The sequence below is a fragment of the Diabrotica undecimpunctata genome, chromosome 8, assembly GCF_040954645.1.
Source record: "Diabrotica undecimpunctata isolate CICGRU chromosome 8, icDiaUnde3, whole genome shotgun sequence".
NCBI classification, from domain to species: Eukaryota; Metazoa; Arthropoda; class Insecta; order Coleoptera; family Chrysomelidae; genus Diabrotica; species Diabrotica undecimpunctata.
Window position 1 is genome coordinate 142,390,631 of NC_092810.1, and position 21,028 is coordinate 142,411,658.

Sequence of the window (21,028 nt, forward strand, 5' to 3'; positions counted from 1 at the left end):
AGCATACTAAATAATAGCAAGCTACCAAATTTCACTTAAATCGGTTGAATAGTTTTCAATATATCCATAAAAGTAATATTTCCATATAATATCCAAAGTAAAAGTAATATTTTTTAAAATTTTATTGTCATTTAATTATTTTATTGTAATATTATTAATTGTATATTTCATGGAAATAAACGTTATTATTATTATATTATTATTATTATAAAAATAATATAAAAAAATATTAATGAATATCCCTGTAGAACGAAAACTAGCAACATTTTTCCTAAGCAATTTGAGCTCAAACGCTTTATTTTGATGTCAGCTATCAGCCATTAGCTAATGTCCAATTAATTATGGGACACCCTGTATATATATATATATACTATTTTTATCATAAAGCCATTTTTAATTAGTAAATTTTAATTAGTAAAAAAAATAGTTTTACGCCACAAGTGTTTTCCTTGTTTTTAACGCTTTTAACAATATTGGGATTCTGTCAATGTAAAATTAAAAAACTGTATAGTGAATCTTCTCAAAAAAGATAAAGCAATAAATCATCAAATTATCAATCATAAACAAAATCTTTCTTCTTTATAATAAAATAATTAAATTGCTGAAATTCGCTCTATTGGAAATTGTAATTGGCTTCATTTAGTGATAAATTTTAATAGATATTATATTCTAACGGAAGTAATAAATTTTAAATAACGTGTTTATCTACAATCTACAATACGGTTTTGATAATCAGAATATACAGAGCGTTATCTTATTAATACATTTCATATTATGGTATATTAAGACATAGTAGAAGAGAATAATGTAAAATGCCTTTTTCTAATTTTTGGACATATTCCATTCGTCACAGAATGATTTTGGTCCGATATTCATTTAATGTTTATTCCGATAAACATTAGTGAAAACTTGTTGAATTTAAGAAAAACGCTTGAAATATTATTTTGATGACTATTTATTGCGTACCAGATCCATTCGTAAACCAAACAAAATTATCAATGCTTTGTAAGAAGAAGAAAGCAGCTACACTTTAGCTGAGTAGCACTTTATAATTTTCTGGATAAAAAATTCTAATTCTATACAAATTTTAATTAGTATATGATCTTTGATAAATGTTCAAGTGATCTATTTAATATATTATTTCTATATTTTGTTTGCTTTCTCGAATAAATTTGGAATTGTATTTCCCAGACGGTTAAGTATTCACTCCCAATTTCTTGTTACCTTGTTACCCATTAATATCAAAAGAACAAATAACCTTTTGCAGTATGAAAATTACTTGAAGTGGTTAATTTGGTTTTGAAACTATTTCCTTGTGGCATTTCTATTATCTACTTTATTTAATTTGCTATAATTTAAGGCTTAATAATAAAGTATATTAACTACAGTAGATAAAGCTTATGGTTACTATAATATTGCATTTTATCTTTGGTGTTAAGTCGATTTGGGTATGATAAGTTAGTGATATCATTAGAAAAAATATTTTTTATAAATTTTTATATTATATACTGTCTGATATTGAAATTGTAACCCCCAGTAAATCTGACTACATCTTAATAATTTTTTAAACACCTGAATGAACAATTTAAAAAGGAATTGTTGTAGTAGTCGTTGCTTGTTATTAAAAAAAAATCACTGTTTATTATTACTATTGTTTGAAAGTTTGACATTTAGTGTGAATTTTATTCGTGATACTACTTTCAAAACAGTATTTTTCAATTTTCATCAATTAAGTGAATGTGAAAGGGGCGAATGTTAGGGATGCAAGAGGCTGGAATGGCTCTTCGGAAAATAGCTAATAGGGTTGGTAGGAATGAGTCTACTGGAATGCAGAGTTGGAATTCTTGGAGGGAAAACAAAGTCACCAACGTCGTTAAGATACCGGAACAGTTTACAGAACCAGTGACCGTGAAGAACGCCTACTAAGAACAAATGCTCCTATCGACCTCTTCAGCGCTACTAGATCAATTAGCAATCAATGGGTGGCTGCTACAGAACAACTTGATATGAGATCAATACCCGAGAATAAGATATTTTAGTCCATTAAGTTAAAAGACATAAAGAAACAAGGCTGCTTTGGTGCCAAGAATAAAACTAGTGGGTTCAAAAATGGAAGAAGGGTGAGAATTTTTGTCTATAACGTGAGACACGGGGTTACCAGAGGACGTATGTTTTGGGGTTCCACAAGATATGGAAGTAAGTCCCCTCTAGTATTTTTTGAAAGAAACATGCACACCCAGAGTTACATTTATACTGTCTTGGAACCCATTACAGTGATGTATCTGCGAGGACTGGAAAACCTTACTTACAAGCTAACCTCATCATTCTTGCGACCTCCAATATCAACAGACCTTTTTCCCATTGACTCCCATTGATATGAGTGTTAGACAGATTGTCCGCTTCGCCTGTAGATTGTCAGCACCTTCAGAATGAGATTTAGAATGGTTGGACGTCTATGCCACAAGAAGATATCGATCACCTTATCCAAAGCAAAAATCGCAGAATAGAAGAATGCGTTAGCTTAAGAGGGACTCCTACTGAATTTTAAGGTTATGGACTATTCCAATTGTCAGCTAACTTTAATCAAATGATACACTATATCTACCCATTTTGTTCTTTTTGTGGAGGAGAAATACAGTTAAGCACACCTGATGTACCAGATATATTGTAGGACTCGTAGACCTTTCATATTCACTAAAACTCCCCTTTTTTGCTACGTATTAGGTGTCCGAAAAATATGGCTTCAAAATCATATTAAATTTATAAATAATCTGAAAAATGTATATTTTTAAATTGTGTTTTAAAATTCGATCTAATAATTAACTTTATTTAAAATTTATAACATTTAGAACACACCCTTTCTGTCACAGACTGATATTGTCCCTATTATTACGCGAAATTACAGTTTTTTGTGCATTTTTACAAAAGTTAATAATTTTTTTTTATATCTACTTTTGAAGCTATTTTTGAATTAATTAAAAAACGAATTAACAAATATATAACTTTAAAAACTCTCATTTTAAAGAATTTTTTATGTTTTTTCAGTAGAATTGTAAAAAATGAGGTTTAATCATTTGCATATTTTGTTTATTACATAAGAATGTCATGAAAAATGCTTTTTCAATTTAAGAGGACAGCATAACCGAAATATTTTTCCTTTCTGTCATAATGAGTATTTTGTTTTGTGATTGTTTAAGTGATTCAAAGATACATGCATTCATGGATTCATGTATTCCATAGATAGTTATATAATACATGTTTTTTATTTTACATTGATAAAAGAATCCCAAAACGTTTTTTTTAACTTTATTTAATTTTAGTTATCTACTAACCTTTTGTTGCTAGCATTAAATTATACTTAATATGTATTATTAAATAGAGTTTTAATAGCTTCTATCATAATTATTGAAATTTCATATGATTATTTTAATAATTAGCTTTGAGGGAGATCATTGAAAATGTTTTAAGCATTATCCATTTAATTTAAAATGCCGGTCCAATATAACACAATAGAGAATATTTCTCTTGGATTTCACAAATTCACTTAATATAAGTTATTTAATCGTTTTTCGTATACTGTACAGAGTGTTAATGAGGTTTTTTCAAAACATTTGACGGATGGAAACACGATTTTGAACATTGATAACTCTTCTACTTAATATTTTGAAAATTTGTTTTGTACACACAGAGAGTGTCTTTAAAATAGATAGTATTAGGGTTCCCTATATTCAAATTTAATCGTTTTGGATTGATTGTGGTTTAAAGTTGGCTGAAAATTATATTTTTGTAAACTGTCTAACTTTTAATTCTGTTATCTGTCGTGTTATCTGTAGTCTTATTTGATTGCTTGTGTCATCATCGTCATTTTCTTTGTCTTTTCTAATTATATTTTTCTATGTTTCTATATCCGTATCCTGCAATGATTTCCGGATCAGTTATTTCTAAAAATCATACATCAAAGGATAGGTATAGATTGTGCGAAGAAAAAATCAGCCTTACACAGTTTGGTTTTCGAAACGCAATGGGTACGAGAGGCTCTCTTTAGCATACAAGTGCTATTTCAACGATGTAGAGATGTGAATTGCGATATTTATGCATGCTTCATTGATTACCATAAAGCGTTCGATAAAGTAAAACACGACAAGCTGAGGAGATATTAACAAATACTGGAATAAACACCTGTGATCTAAAAATTGTTCAACAGTTCTAAAAAAAATTAACAGAGAATATATCAATAACATCAGATACGCGGATGACACGGTGGTATTCGCTGACAGTTATGAAGCCCTCCAAGAGTCACAAGCCTCCAATGAATAGAATCACAGAAGTGAGTCAGAGATATGGACTTTCACTGAACATTAAGAAAACAAAATGTATGATGATCTCTAAGAAGGAGCAGCAAATTGAAAGAATCAGTGTGAATGGTCAACCAATAGAAAGAGTAAAAACATACACCTATCTTGGTACGAACGTCAATGAAAATTGGGACCATTCCTTAAAAATAAAATGTACGATAAAGAAAGCAAGATCTGCATTTAAAAAAATAGCTAATCTATTCAAATGCCACGATTTATCAGTACCCATAAAAATCAGGTTACTACGATGTTATATCTTTCCTATACTGTTGTACGGAGTTGAGTCGTGGACTCTCACAGACGCTACCTGCAAGAAAATTGAAGCTTTCGAAATGTGGCTTTATCGTCGAATCCTGAAGATATTCTATACCGACCACTTTATCAACCCAGACATTTTATTAAGAATGCAAAAAGGAAAAGGGTTTATAACCACAATAAAAACAGCCAAAATCGAATACCTCGGTCACATCATGAGGAACAACGAAAGATATAGTTTTCTGCAATTAATTCTACAAGGAAAAGTAGAAGGAAAACGAGGACCAGGAAGGCGAAGGATTTTCTGGCTGAAAAATCTACGTACGTTGTTCAAAACAACAACCACAGATCTTTTCAGAGCAGCAGTTTGCAAAATACAGATTTCCATGATAGTCATCAACATCCGAAACGGATAGGCACTACAAGAAGATGTTTCTATCTTGGGTCGTACCAGTGTCCATCCCCTTTATAGACATGTACTTCCTAAGAGTTTTCACCCAGGTCTTCTTCGGTCTTCCTCTTCTACTCCTTCCAGGAACTTGCAAATCAGCAATTCTTCGTATTGGTTGACTAACGTCTCGACGTTATCACCCGATCAAGTACAAAAAGGAAATAGACTGGCAGAATGCCTTAATAATTCTATATGGCGAAACAGACACATTAAAACTGAGATAAAGTCAAGAATTTTGTGACGATTATTTTGCCTACCACATAGGGTATTATTATAGGGGGTTGAAAATTGGGGACAGAGATTATTGGGGTAATGATAGGGCAAGTAAAATAAAACGAAACTGTTGCGAACGGCCACTCAGGGTTTATTTGGAGAACTGGGTCGTGGATAAGTGAATGACAAGGGGACTGAAATGGGGTAACTACAAAAATGAAACAAAGGGGGTGCTTACATGAGTCTCCTGGACAAACAAAAACACAAGAAGGTTCTCAAAGCTATTTAAATAAGGACGCCGCTTTGAAGAATCTTCCTGCTGGATAAAAGAAACGGTTCTTCCTTCCTAAAAACACAAAAAGGGATTAGAGAGTTAGTTAAAAGAAATAAACAAAGTGGTTTAGGGAAAAAAATCAAGCATTTATTGTTATTTCACCACAAACAGTTACAAATATAAATGGTAATACAAAAAAATTACTATATAAATAGTTACAAAGATAAATACCAAAATAACAAAGAGAAACACTTACTATGTCCTATCCGTTTACCAACTCTAGAAGTTGGAGATACCACAGGAATTTACAATTGTTACTGGGCGATAATTTGTAGCAGAAATAAATTATTACAAATGAAGAAATATCTTTTTAAGTGAAACTATGCATAGAGGTTAACCTTTTTTAAAAAACAAAAACGAAATCTCTATTATGATTAGGTATTTACCAAATGTCAAAAAATAAAGCTGGCTGTCAGATGTCAATATTAAATTTTAAAACAGAACAAATAATATGACAGCTAGACCTAGACCACACCCTAGCATCTACAATTTTAATTATTACAATTTCTTAAATTGTTATGAAAGCAATTATTATTAGAAAATGTTTATTTTTTCTTTAAAAATCAAACACAAAAGTTACCTGGATTTCACAAAAATTTCTGGGGTTAGGAACTGGACTTTACTGCCACGCAAAAAACTGCATCTATAGTCTGGAACGACGACCGGGGACAAACAAAATGAGGATGGAAACCAGCACTGAGACGCAAACTTTGGATACTCGTCTCCTTAAAAACTCAACAAAGGAACATGTGGGTATCTTTCAAAGTTGTAGACGACACAAATCTCTTGGATACCTAGAAACATAGAAATAGTGATTACTCTTTCAAAAATGACACATTACATTCAGTATAATTCACTATTTTCAACAAATTTGCCGGCTTCTGGACGCCGACACCCACAGCGTGTTCTCCTTTCAAAGATTCTCCCAAAACTCAATAACTGCACAGAAAATTTAACACTGCTACACATGTTCCATGAAAACGGACGAAAAAACACAAAACATTACAAATTTGACGAAACATTTAGACTAACCTGAAACCAACTGCCCCTGACAGCGGCCTCAGCGAGAGTGATGTAATTTTCTTCCTCTTCAGAAGACAGAAGAAAGAAAATACCAAGGACATACACATCTGTGATATATAAACAAACTTCAAAATGCGTCTATTATCAACAACAACACAAAGGCTACTGGAAACGGCAGGGATGAGAGTACTGAAAAGAATTACAAGAAATAGACTGAGAGATCGAAAGAGAAGTGAAGACATTAGAAGGAAATGTAATATACAGTGTATAAACGAGTGGACACTAAATATAAAAAAAGATAATGGAAAAATCGCAGAATGGGGGAGACCACCAATCGGCAGACGTGTGGGACGACCGCGCAAAAGATGAAATGACAACCTTCCATATAGATATTAATCCGCTAATTAACAAGTAGAATTGCTAATAAAGAGGAAGATACGAAGGAACTATCCAATAAATTTTTAAAAGATTTCCCGATCAAGAAATACCTGGATAGCGTCATCCGCGCTTAAAAATGGAAATCAGTCCCACTAAAAGACAGAGGTGAAGAAGATATCACTCATAAGAAATTTTGGGTGTAATCTTTTCAATAAAAATTTTACCGTACTCTATTAAGGTGTCAGGAAATCTCTTAACAAAATTGTTCGAAGATTTGCACAAAGATTTGATACACTCGAAATAATAAACTCGTAACAAATTCAAATTCATCTCATTCAAATAATAAAGAAAAAATTGGGTTATCTTGAGATACCGCAAATAAACGGTAATAGCAATAAAAGTTGTACTGTTTGCAAATGCATATTTTTTGTCAAGTCAACCTTATTTATGAGTTTGATAATTTGAGTTAACATTAGAATACAATTAATTATAAAAGTATTAACTTTAGACATATTAAATCTTAATATTTGAAAAATAATTAACTTATTATTTCTAAAATTTAAATTTTAAAGACTGCCGTACCATTCCGATAAATTCCTATATATTTCTAAAACCTACATTATTTACTTCTAGTGTGTACAAATTTTCAAGAGGTTTCATTTGTAAACAGATGAGATATCGTCAAAATTAAAATGTTGAATGATTCAAATAAATATATTTTGTTTGATAATATATACGTACATACTTCATACAAAATCTGTCCAAAAATTTTACACTCTTAAATAAATCGGGAATTCCATTCAAAATAACAAAGTTGTTGGCTACTTACGGTATAATCGGACGTGATAGCATCGTGATAGTGTACTGTAAATATTTTAGACTTATATATATTATCAAAACCGTTATGCGGAAATACAAATCTTAGGATTTAAAATCCAGACGTCTAATGGGGTCTATACGAAATACCCTGTTATATGATTATCCTCGGTAACTTAATTTTTGACGTAACTATTCGAGTACCGATAACTTAATATCTTACAATAACACTTGTTTATACGGTAGCAATATTTATTCAGTGAAGTATAATTTGATACCGTTAGTAAAAAGAAAAGTAAATAGTCATATAATGTTCATAAATACCGGAGATGGGGCCGATTCGAAGAAATCATTGTTACCGGTATTATATTCATCTTTTGATGGGTTAACGATAACAGTACAGAGCTACGTGTCAATTAGTCCGTATTTGACAATTAGTAACTCACGGTGATCTTGTTTATAGCGTAAAAAAATGAGTTGAGACCAGCGATAAAAAAATACTTTCATTTCAAAGGCTTAACGCCACCCGAAATCAAAGCATAGTTTTACTAAACTATTGGAATGCCATTCTTCGTTTTCATTGGATAAAAATGGATGGTTAATCGTGATCATAACGATGCCGTATACTCTTCAAACCAAAGGTCAGTCCAAACAATGTGCACATAAAGCTTCTCCGTCACGAACCTTCTTAGTTAACCATTAGCTTCGTAAAAAAGGGAAAACAATAAAAAAACATGTGTTCTAAATTACTTCAAAAGAGAGCCAAAATAAAAAAGAAACCAAAATCATTTGGTGAAGAGGAAAGTGCTTTACGGTCAGCACAACTCACCTGCTTACATGTCTTCGATTGCGTTTTTATTGATGCCATTTCGGCATCATATAGGTTTTGATCCTTGGACTATCCACTACTTATTCTTAAATTTTCAAGAAACTAGATCATTTCGATTCGGTTTCAAAACCTTCGTTTCCTGGACTATATTCCTAAAAATCGGTTTTTGGCTTCTGTCATTGATTATAAACCGTGGGTGGTTTATAATCAATGCTTCTGTTGTAAATTTCGCATGATCAGCGGGTTTTTGAAATCAATCTAAAGTAATTAATCCAAAAAAATCGAAAAGAAGTTGAATTAAGAAAATTAGAATGTTTTTTATTATTTTAAAATTTTAGTTTAACAACGATAAAAAAATTAATTTTTTAATAAAAAATTTTATTTTTTGCATTTATACATACACACGATATGATCCCGCCAAATAAAAAAAATTAAAATAAGTATCTACGTATTTATTTAGTAGTTACCTATATATTTTGAATTTTTGGTATATTTTCAATGTATATTACGAAATCAGAAATGTCTGCAGGACGAAGGTTGTGCCAAATTTTAGTGGGACTCCAAAAATCAATACATAGAAAGTTTTCCGTCTCTATTGTGTTACATAAACATTCAGCTCCATTATATATAATGAACATAGCTTCTGTATTCGCATATGCCTGTTTTTAGTATTGTTGGTTACAAAATATTGTGAAATATTAATTCCTAGTAGAAAAATTTATATCGTCAAATTTACTATTTTCAAACCAGAAAATACACTGCGCTCCAAAATTAACGCATAATTTTAAAATTCTTATTTTGAGTTATAATGAAAAAATTTTTGTTTGTTCTTTTCTGCTTTATGGTTGTTTTAGAACATCTTAAATAAAAAAAAACTTTTCTTTTTTTACAAAAAATGTATTGAAATTAACAATATAACATAAATCTAAACATCTAAACAAACAACTGATCTAAAGAAACTAACATTATAAATTAATGACGAAATTTAAATTTTTAAAGTTGAAGAAAATACTAGTACCGTGTACTAGTATCGAGTATTACCTCCTCTGGCATTTATTACTGCTTGACAACGATCTCTCATACTGAGAATAATCGTTCTGAATTCTTGATCAATTTGATCCCAAATTTCAAACAACCGCAAAACCAGTTCATCTAAAATGTGTGTGGTGCATTGATGCATAGTTGTCGTAGGCGTCTTCCTATGATGTACCAAACATTTTCTATTGGGTTGAGGTCAGGACTTCTCGCAGGCCAATCCATGGCAGGAATTCCAACCTCCTGACGATACTGCCGCATAATTCTTGCCGTGTGTGGCCTGGCATTATCTTGCATAAGCATGAAATTATCCCCAATAAATGGTGCAAATGGCTCTTCTAAAATGTCTGTTATATACCTCTGCGATGTAAGCTGGCCGCGATCTATTCTAACTAATTCCGTACGAGCCTCTAAATTAATCCCACCCCACACCATTACCGAGCCGCCGTCATACTGTACAGTCACTACGGTGTTACACTGTGCGTAGCGTTCCCCGGGCCTTCTATACACTCGGTTTCTTCTGTCATCAGAAAAAGACAGTACCTGGATTCATCGGTGAACAATATTCTTCCTCAAAATGTTCACGAGCAAAATACAATATTTGCCTTCTATGGTCTCTGGTCAATAATGGGCCAATTGGTGCCCTTCCAGGGTATAGATTGTTCTCGGCAAGTCTTCTTCTAATCGTATTTTGGCTGATTCTAAAGTTATAACGATCCAAAAATTAATTTTGTAGAGAAGTACTGGTAACAAACCTTTGTCTCAGTGTACGGAGTGTCAAAAACCGGTCTTAATTAGGAGTTGTAACCCTTCTACGGTCTTGACCGGGTCTTCTTGAGTTACTTCCAGTAACAGAAAAACGTGTTAACACTCTTGAAATGGTTGACTGGGTGACGTTAAAACGTTCAGCGAGTTCTACTTGAGTGTATCCTTCTTCGCGAAGAGTAACGATTCTAAAACAGTCACTTTCTGACAAATTTCGATTGTCTTGCTGCTGGTGGTTCATTTCAAAGAAAAAACACTTAATAAACTTGAAAAACCCCTTTAAACGTTCAGCACAACGTAATCCAACCCAACTAAATTCGAAATAAAATGAAGCACAATTAGCATGTTATTAATTTTTTTGCAAAAAATGGTAAAAACATCAGCGTTTTTTACCGTTCTTCCGATAAATTTTACAATATACCGAGGGTAACAATAAGATATTAGCACAAAAATCAAAACATTAAAATTATTTGATTTACAAGGGTTTTTAAAATTATGCGTTAATTTTGGAGCGCAGTGTATATATGTATCTACATAATATTTCCAGAATTGTTGAAATAACATATGTTTTTAGGATAAATTTGCGTTATTATCTATATTCATTATAATACTAACAAAATTGACTGAAGTATAAACAAACTCGTACTCAAAAAAGAAAACCACAATTGACGTTAGTACCTATACACTGCTTCCAAAAAGTGACTCGTAAATAAACGATCATCATCATCATTGTGGATTTACAACCCTGCTAGGTCATAGCCTCTTCAAGAATTTCTCTCCAGTCGTCCCTATCCATCGCCTTCCTCCGCCAAGCAAGTTGCTGCCATTTTTTTGACACACTTCAAGAACGGATCACTTTTGTTGGTTTTTCCTCATCGTAAAACACAGGATTGGCATTTATTTTCCGGTTCGTAGTAGTAAATCCAAGATGAATTGCTAGTAATAATGCCATAAACGATTTTTGAGCTTCCTTTATTGAACCGTTCCAATGTTTTTCGACACCAATTGACGCGAACCGCTTTTTGCTCTTCTGTGAGCAAATGAGGGATCCAACGGGAAACCAACTGCGTAACACCCAGTTCTTTATGTAGGATCTTTTGGATCGAGGTCTTTGAAATGCCCAAAGATGCCTCTATCTCCCGGTATGTTACACTGCGGTGATCCTTAATTAGCCGACGAACCGCGTCAATGTCTTGCTGTGTGTGTTTTGTTGTAATAGTATCGTCGTTATAGTGGACATTTATATGATGTGTTGCCAAAAGAAGAAGTTAAAGTGACGTGTTCGGTATACAAGGACCTTTTGGAACTCTTGTTTGTTTCGGTACGGTTTTTTGTAGATATGATTTTTTAAAAAACATATTAAAATTCATAATATTATTGCAGCAATTCTAAGAAATGTGGATATTCTTGGTACATATTTCCGCATATTATGATTCTTTGAAATTACATATATTTTTCTATTAGGAGTAAACATGCTTATTGAAATGTCCTAATTTTGGGTTGAGTAGATCTGTTTTAATTTTATTTTTTGCACAGGAACGATGACGATACTGACTTCAAGCATATTTTCAAAGATTATTTCCAAGAAAACTTCGAAATTAGCAACGATGAAAAATACGAAAAAATCGATGTACCTGATTTCAAAGATGGTCGCAGTGGTCGTTTCATTCACGATTTTAATACCAATACAACTGGCATCATTGACGTAACAGGACGTAGATGCTTCGTTATGCCATTGAATCGGGACAATGTTCTGCCACCAAAGTCATTGTTTGATTTGATTCACAAGATGTGGGAAGGGTAAGTAAAAGATAATTCAATTTCTAAGGACCCTGTCATCCTTACATAGACATGTTGGTCGTTTTCGTGTCTTCTATTTAAAATATCTTAAATTAAATTGTATTTATTTTTAATATACATACATGTATATATATATATATATATATATATATATATATATATATATATATATATAAGCTACGATAAATACTATTACAAGATTTAATATTAAACTGTCTTTTTCGGGACTTCCGAGGTCTCAGTCTCCCGAGCCCCCAGACACTACTACACTGATCACTAATCATTGCATTACTGCTACTGGGAACAGCGGACGGTTCATTTATACCGTCGATGGTGACGTGCTTTGGGTGAAGGTTGAAGAAGCCTTGGGGTTGAAGCCCAGAAGAAGACATCAGAGGGGATGTCGAAAGCTTGCCGCAGTGATAATCGACGCGGTCCAACTTTCAAACCTGTTGAGTTTAATATCAATTCTTGTAATAGTATTAATCTTAGCTTTAGGTTTACTTGTACAAACCGCGGAAATCTTACGGAAGATAATATATTACGTCTCTATATACTATCTCGAATACATGTCAACTTTCTAATCCCATCGATACCCATGAATTTAAAAAAAGGGCACTAAGAGTTATGGGAGAAAGTCATGTATGTCTAATCGGCCGTTTTCAAGTTACCTCCCGGCGGTTTTAAAGGATAAACTTTTCTATTGTACTTACTCGGGACGGAAATCATGTTGCCCTTTTAAAAGTTAGCCAAGGGCAGTTTAAAAATTGCAAAGCGACATGGACACTCTTTAGCGTCGTAAGTTGGAGATTAAATAATGAAAAAAATACAAAAATTTTGAATGTTATTTTTATTATAATTAATTGTGGTTTAAATCCATTTAAAAAATGCGCTAGATATAATTTGGTAATAAGCTTGCGCCGGCTCGGCTTGAGAAATTTTTGATTGTATTTCTTGTTCATGATCGAGCTTGTTGTTAATCCAACAGGCTCGATCCATACAAGTACTTGTAATGAGTTACCTGTTTTCGAATTTTTCAATTTATCGTTAAAGGCAACGCAATATTTTGTTTATTCTTGCTTACTACCAGTTTAGTATTTTCTTCGTTTGTATGCATTCAGAAACTCGTGGCATGCCTCATTTAAGGTGTTTTTAAATAGTAATTCTGAATACACAGTAAGTAGCATAGGAGAGCAGCCTTATCTCTTTCTTCGTTGCTTATTTAAATGCAGTTGGAGACTTGGTTATTAATTCTGATCCTATCGTTTTGTTATTAGTAAAATATTTTTATTTCTATTTTCCTTTTTAGAATTAAGGGACATCTTGGTTAAATAATTTTTTAGTTTTTCTTGTGTGTTGTGGATAAATTTCCCTTTTTTCTCTAGTAGGGAATTTATATTTTTTTTTGTTACCGATTTTTATGTACGTAGTCAAGTAATTATATTTCTTCTCGTAGTATTTTATTTCTTCACATTTCTCAGGCTGTTTTGGTTTGCCCCTTTATTTTGGATCTAATATATCTATTGAGTCACTTGTATTGCTGCAGATTCCTTCCCTCGTGGTTTCTTTCGTCTTGTTTTCATTTTGCCAAGAGGATTTCCCGTGGTGTCCAGTGTTCTTTAGCTTTTATTCGTGACTGAAGCATCTTGCCTTTAGTAGTTTCCAAAATTAGTAAAGTAGTTAAGGTCTTAGTAACTCGGAAACCTGGAAAGACACCGTTTAATATTTTAAGGGTTTGCAGTTTAAAAACTTCAAATAAAACAAAAACGATCAACTAAAAAAAAGTATAAACAACCTTCAGAAGTCAATGATCTTTTAAACGAATATTTTTATTAAACCAGTAACATAATATTTAAAAAACGCAGTTAGTTGCATGGTTAATGTTTATTTCAATGTAAAATAAAACTGATGTGTCACGTTCATATTTGTTTAACTTTAATTTTGCAAGGTGAAGGTTATTGAATTACATAATGCACATGGATTTTAATTAATATTTTCGTATTTTATATACAGATTGAACGAATTTAAAACGGAACATACGAAATCAATGTATTTCGGCTCAACTCCGCTCTAGGTGGTTGGCCAACAAAAGGTTGTCAAATAATTATATTATAAAAATCCAATACTTCAGCGGGCTGCTGGATTCTGAATTCTTTCAAGAACAAGTCAAAACTCCACCCAAATAGGTTGCCTAGAATCACTGAAAAAACTAGACTACACAAGCAGTTATTATGCTGTCAAACCACTTATCGCTTCCTTATAGTCCAAGAGATAGAGCCGAAATTTTGAACTTATCAGTAATATGACATTTCTCTATTGGAATATATTCATTGTAACTGGGTTAAGACTTTGCCTTACAGGCGGACGCCCCTCGTGGTACAGGGGGTGGCTATACAGTGATGAAGTTGTCATTTTTTTCGGAAAAATTAACGATCGATAATATGGCTGAAAATTTGCCCAGAGGTATATTTAAGAAAAAAATGTGATTTGTAAAGTAAATATGACTTTAGTTTGAAAAAAAAAACATTATCATAATATCATTTTAAAACTACAAAATATTCTATAAAATATTCAGCCGATGACATAGAGTTTTATCAAATGTTTTAGAAAAGTTTTTCTAATTTTTTTTTCTTATCGGAAAAATCGTTTGAAAATTTTTGGAAAAAAATCATGGTATAACTGACAGAAAATTGAAAGGATTCTACAAATTAGATTTTACCTCAAAAAATTACGAAAATTTTCATTTACGGAAATTTTTTTGGAAAATTTTGAGGAAAACTCTACTTGACGCTTTTCAGAATAGTAACAGAAGTGAGCATACAAATTTTCAAATCAATCGGTATAAAAATATCATAATAAAATCAGTTTGAAAATTGTTACCGAGACCTAAAATGCGCAGGCAAGTGGTACATTTGACCCCGTTTTATGGCTCTCTGTACCAACCCAGCTGTCCGCTCTTTTGGATTTAGAGTTTTTAGGGGCTAAATAATGAGCCATGAAAATGGCGGACATATTACTTATCGTTAATTTTTCCCCAAAAAATTGCAATTTCACCCCTGTCCGCCACCCCTTATGTATCCACTCTCGCGTCCGCCCTTTGGGATTTCGTCTAGTTATACCAAGATCTTACTCTGGTCAAATTTTTAGCCATATTATCGATTGTTAATTTTTCCGAAAAAAATTACAACTTCATCCCTGTATAGCCACCCCCTGTACCACGAGGGGCGTCCGCCTGTAAGGCAAAGTCTTAACCCAGTTACAATGAATATATTCCAATAGATTACTGAATTTATTACTGGATTTATTACTGAATATTACTGATCAGTTCAAAATTTCGGCTCTATCTCTCCGACTATTAGGCAAGCTCCTCTTTCCTTTAAAGGAGACAGATAGTTGAACGATATTTTATACAATGTCTATCACCGGGTATGGATTTATTTTTGTCCAAGTTTTATATTGGTCCACTATTTCAAATGCAGTTCAAACAGACATATATTAAATTGTATGTTCCGTTTTAAATTCGTTCAATCTGTATGCATTTATAGTTTGTTTGGTCTGTTTAATTATACAGGGTGTAACAAAAAAGTAAGTCTGTTCTGTTTCTTTTCCGCTGCAGATGTTTGTATCATACACATAGCCTGTGATGGAGTCGCACATGGTCCATAACTTCTACTCCTATTTTTACCGGTTTCAAGGGAAGATATTGACGTTGTATGCTAATCACGCCTATGAGCGTCAAGATATCGCTTTAGTCATATGCTGATGACGCACATGTACGCTTTTAAGATACCTCTGTTTTGTATTGTCTGGCATAAATACCCTTGTGTATGAAAGTTTACTTTTTGGAAGATTTTATAGAGGAAACTATCTGATAACCTGTTTATCAAGCGGTTCTTAAAAACATTTTCCACCTTTCCTTCTACTACCAATAGTTCCTTAGTTCCCGTTTTTATGGCTAAAGTAATTTAGATACTCTCGGTTTACTTTTTTTATTAGCCTGTCGTTTATATGAAGATGTTTCAGAAGTGTTTCATTTTTATATACATAATGCCTCTGCCTATGTCTTTATTATTTCTTTTTCTCCTTTTAGAATTTTTCCATTACCTTCTTCAATTTCACTTGTGTTTCGGTAATTTCTTCTCGGGTGCTGTATTAAATCAAATTATTTTCGATTTGCTTCCTAAATTGGGGTTAAAAAATAATATTGTTTCTGGTAAAATTATTCAAAGAAAAGCAGAGAAATTTCAAGTGAACTAAGCATTGATATGAAGGCTTGTAGTTCTTCTAGGCTTAAGAAATTTTGAAAGCGACAAAGCTGATTCACACATGCCACTGTTTCATTGCCGCTAAATTGATCCTTTTAAAATGTACGCGACGAAACAAACCACACCGATACAAAATTTGCGTTTACTATACCTTTATATTACAAATGCAAAATTAATCGAATACATTGTTTCTCTATTTTCTATTATTTAATAAGCTGATATATTTTTATTCTTTTTTAATTTTAGATATTACAAAGTAAATACCGATCTTGTTAGAAAAAATATGAGAGTTATTATTCCCCCAATTACAGACACCAAGACCATTGGAGGATATATTGCAAGTGAATGTGATGGATTGCCTATTTATAAATTGGAAAAATATGTTGGTGGAGGTAAGTAAAACAAAATAACATGAACTAATTTGGCGAAAATGTTCCTTTTCAAACTGTAGAAAGTGAGTGTAATATCATGATAATTACTGCCGTCAGAGATTATTACTTATTTATAGATTGGTAGTACTGAGGCTTTGTTCCACACATGGCGCACTTTTTCTTCCAATTTTTTTATTAATTCTATCAGTAGCCCTATAGGCGTAGTCAGGTTTTTTTTTCGAACAATATATTCCTATATGAAAAACAGTTTACAAATTTTTGAAATAATTTTTAATTTGGTAGAACTGTAAATTTTTGAAACGAACTACACTATCTTTATTTATATTAAAGAGCAAGTTCTTGTTGAACAAAAGGCACTCTTAGATATTCCAAACAGTCTTGTAGCATTGTCGGTCGAAATATCGATTTTATTATGCTCAGCTTAGAAAAAGTTCTCTCACAAGTAGAACTTTTACATGAATTGTGCCAAATTTTACCATTGGGTGGTTAAACATTGAAAACATCGATTTTCTAGTATGCTAAGACATCCAATCGAGCTAGTCGAGAGCTTTTTGTCGAGACAACCCACTCTTGGATGCGCCTAGGTTCGCTTCTGATTACGTAGTCAATATCCTCGTGGAGTAACTCGTTTTTTGTCCTAATTAACTCTTCCCGAAGTGCTCCCAAAGTTTGAGATGAATGTTGTAAGGAGCCTCCGACTCATCATGTCTCACACATGTTCAATTGGGGATAAATCTGGAGATCTCGGCGGCCAGCACAAAAGATTCACTCCAGACTGTTCAAAGAAGTCCATGGTGACTCTCGCAATGTGTGGCGTTGCGTTAATCTGTTGAAAAATTGGATATTGGGACGTCTTAAAGGTATGAGAATTTTTTCTACGTACCACTGAGCTGTCACCTTTCTTCTGACCAAGATTAGAGGTTTACTTGAATCAGGAGCAAATTTTAAAAGTTTCTTTGTTTCCTTGCTTGTATTAGAGCATTTTAGGCATTTGAAATATGCCTAAAAAACGTTGAATTTAAACTTTTACATTACAACCGATCGCACGTCACGGGAAAAGCTTTCTCGCAGACGACATTGGATGGAATTTGTAGCTAAAGTTGTCTAGTTTTGAAAAAGGTACTTACAATCAAAAAGAAGCAGTTTTAAATGTTTTAGATAGTTTGTAATGTGAACATTTCGCGCGCAACTGACATTCAAAAAGACCAGTCGTTTCAAGTGTTATTTCTGAGAGAATGGTTCGTTCTACAGAAAAAGTGCTTGCTAATAAACATTTTTTTTTCTACTGCGAACAGATTCTTGGTAAATCGATGTTGGTAGGAGTGGCAAACTTTTATGCATCTGTTTTGGGGTAGCAAAATTGACATTTCGGCAAAATTCAGCTTGTTTGTACGATTTTTAGAGGTTCGGTGGCTTTCCATTTCTGACGACTTTGTCCAACTTTTGAATAATATTTACTAAACGACATATCAAGCAAAAAACTCAATTTTGAAAGATTTGGACTTGGGACAGAAATATTTGGCAAAGCCAATAATATTGAATATTAATGTTTTTCAACAAGTCTAATGTCCAATTTTCATTTTTCAGTTGTAAAGAGGTCTGCCGATAAGCAATCAGAAACATTTGCCCAATTCGCAGGCCATGGAGTTACTCAGATAGAAATTACCAATCTGGATGAGGTGATCGCCTATGAAAAAAGTTTAATTAGCCATTAAATTGTTTAATTATTGTATTAACATAAAATTATTATATAAAAAATTGAATAGTTGAGAAGCATCACCGAAATTTGTCTTGCTTTTTTCGTATTTTATTATTTAGTTCTATGGTAAACTTCTTGTATTAGTTGTGTACGAATGATGTATTACAAAAGCTCTGTGCCATACCGCGGTGCTTATAACGGTCGGTATATTGGTTTAAAGGAACTTCTGCGTACATCATTTTATTTTTAAATAGACGAAAAGTTGGTCTAAAAACAATTTTTGAATAAGGAAGTCACCGGATGTGTCAATTTCGCATAATTAATTCAGTCTTAAATTATTATTGTTTCAATTAATAAAGAACATAGTTTAGAATTATACATTTATTTATAGCTTGTATGTGAGATATTCTGTTACAAACATACAAGTGGTTTCAAAAATATCAAAAATTGTTTTAGGGTCCCCAGTCAAGTAGATAAAATTATATTACTAGTGGAAATACCAGTTTCGTGAAATAAATATATTATAAAATGCATGTAAAGTTTATGTAAATTTTATAAATAAAATAGTATTGACACTATTATAATAATTTGTGCAATATATTTCGTCAAGTGTTGTATTTAAAAGTTCCTATGGAATAAATCCCCGAAAACCTAATTTTTTTTATTTAACCCATTTGTATTTAACCCAATAAAAAATAAAATAAGGCTGAAATGGGAACAGCAATGGGAGAATATTGTTGAAAACTCGCAAAATACTTATTTACAGATACACCCCACCCCAATAGATAATCAATTACTCGACTACCAAATCTTCTCGGCAAGTGTATTTTGCTTAAAAACGAATCATGGTCGATTCACGTCGCATTTATTTAAGCTTGGAATATTACCGGCATATTTTCTTTGGATGCAAAAAATATTTAGAAAAATCTAATAAATTAATTCAAACTCTTATTGAAATGAAATATTTGCTTTCATTAAGTCTATCACACATTTTGTCATCTGTTAATAGAGAAACCTTAGAATTGCTAATAAATTTTATTAAAGATATAAAAGTAGAAATATAAATTAGTATAACTTTAGTGATTTATACATATATCTAGAAAAAAGTAACAACAAGAACAAAAAAAAGTATCTTTAAACATAAATAAAACATTCTGTGGCTGATGGACTTGTTTTCGTGCCATATATTTCACACACACACACACACACACATACTTTATTGCTTTGGAAAAATGTATTTAATTCCACAAATTTTTTAAAACTCATTCCAAAAATAGGTAAAAAGTTCTCATTTCAATTTATCAATTAATTTATACACTCGCGATCATAAAATCCGGGTCACCTTGAAAATCACCGATATTTCATTTTTAACGAGCTTTTTCGTAAATAATAATAACACAAATACAAACTAATGCATGTTTATGGGAATTGTTGTCGGCTTAGCAGTTTCCTTTGCAACAAAGAATTTCAATAGTGCCGATTTCGCGAGAAAACGCACACTTTCCAAAATGAACGGTACCTGTAACTGCCGCTTGTTTTAATTGTCTCATTTGTGCTTCAACTTTTTGTTCAAACGCAACGAACAAACGTTTATTATTGCCACCATTAGTGTTTATTAGTGCCATTATTAGTGTTTATTATTGTGTATTTTTTGCCAAAAATACCCTTGACTGTTGTTGAAACGGCACAAATTGTTGCGCTTGTGAAAGACGGTCACACTCAACGGCAAGTCGCAGAACTGTTGGCGTAAGCCTTTCTACGGTTCAACGAGTGCTTCAACGCTTTCAGGAGAAGGTTTTGCTATCCAGACGACCTGGCTCTGGACGAAGAAGAATGACCACGGTACCAGATGACCCTTTTCTTGTGTTGCAGGCTTTACGAAACCGGACCTCAATTGCGATTATGCATCGAAATCGTCTACAGGAAGTACGAAATCGCAATCTTAGCGTTGCAACAGTTAGGAGAAGATTTCGTTCTTTTTGACTATCTTCTCGGGTAATGGCTAAAGGACCGCCACTTCGCCTGGTTCATCGAGTTGCACGACAATACGCGCATTGGGGAATTACCTATTGGAGCAAAGAGTTATTCTCAGATGAATCCCATTTCTGCCTAACTGGATCCGATGGACGTGTAAGAGTTTGGAGGAGAACCGGTGAATGATTTTCACAAGCTTGCGTTGCTCCAAGAATGCCATTTGGTGGAGGCTCGGTCATGGCTTGGGGAGGTGTATCTTTCGACCTCCGCACAGAATTACCCTTCATCGAAAATGGGTCCTTAACAGCACGACGGGACATTACGGAGATTCTGGAAGAACATGTTATGCATACCATGGCAAGGCTTGGAGAAAACGTCGTTTTTATGCAGAACAACGCGCGAACGCACGTTGCCACGATCAGTATGCAATACTTGGGCGAGGTT

At 32.8% G+C, this 21,028-nt stretch overlaps 1 protein-coding gene across 2 annotated transcripts in view; it reads left to right on the plus strand.

The window, feature by feature from the left end:
• LOC140448144 (integral membrane protein 2C) overlaps window positions 1–19,265 on the plus strand; it is a 46,157-nt gene extending 26,892 nt beyond the window's left edge. For both annotated transcript variants that reach the window (XM_072541233.1, XM_072541232.1), the window contains 3 exons: window positions 11,991–12,254; window positions 16,766–16,911; window positions 18,499–19,265. In XM_072541233.1, the coding sequence (XP_072397334.1) occupies window positions 11,991–12,254; window positions 16,766–16,911; window positions 18,499–18,626 (538 nt within the window). In that variant the 3' untranslated portion in view covers window positions 18,627–19,265. The remainder of the gene's footprint in view (window positions 1–11,990; window positions 12,255–16,765; window positions 16,912–18,498) is intronic.
• The last annotated feature ends 1,763 nt before the right edge of the window (window positions 19,266–21,028 follow it).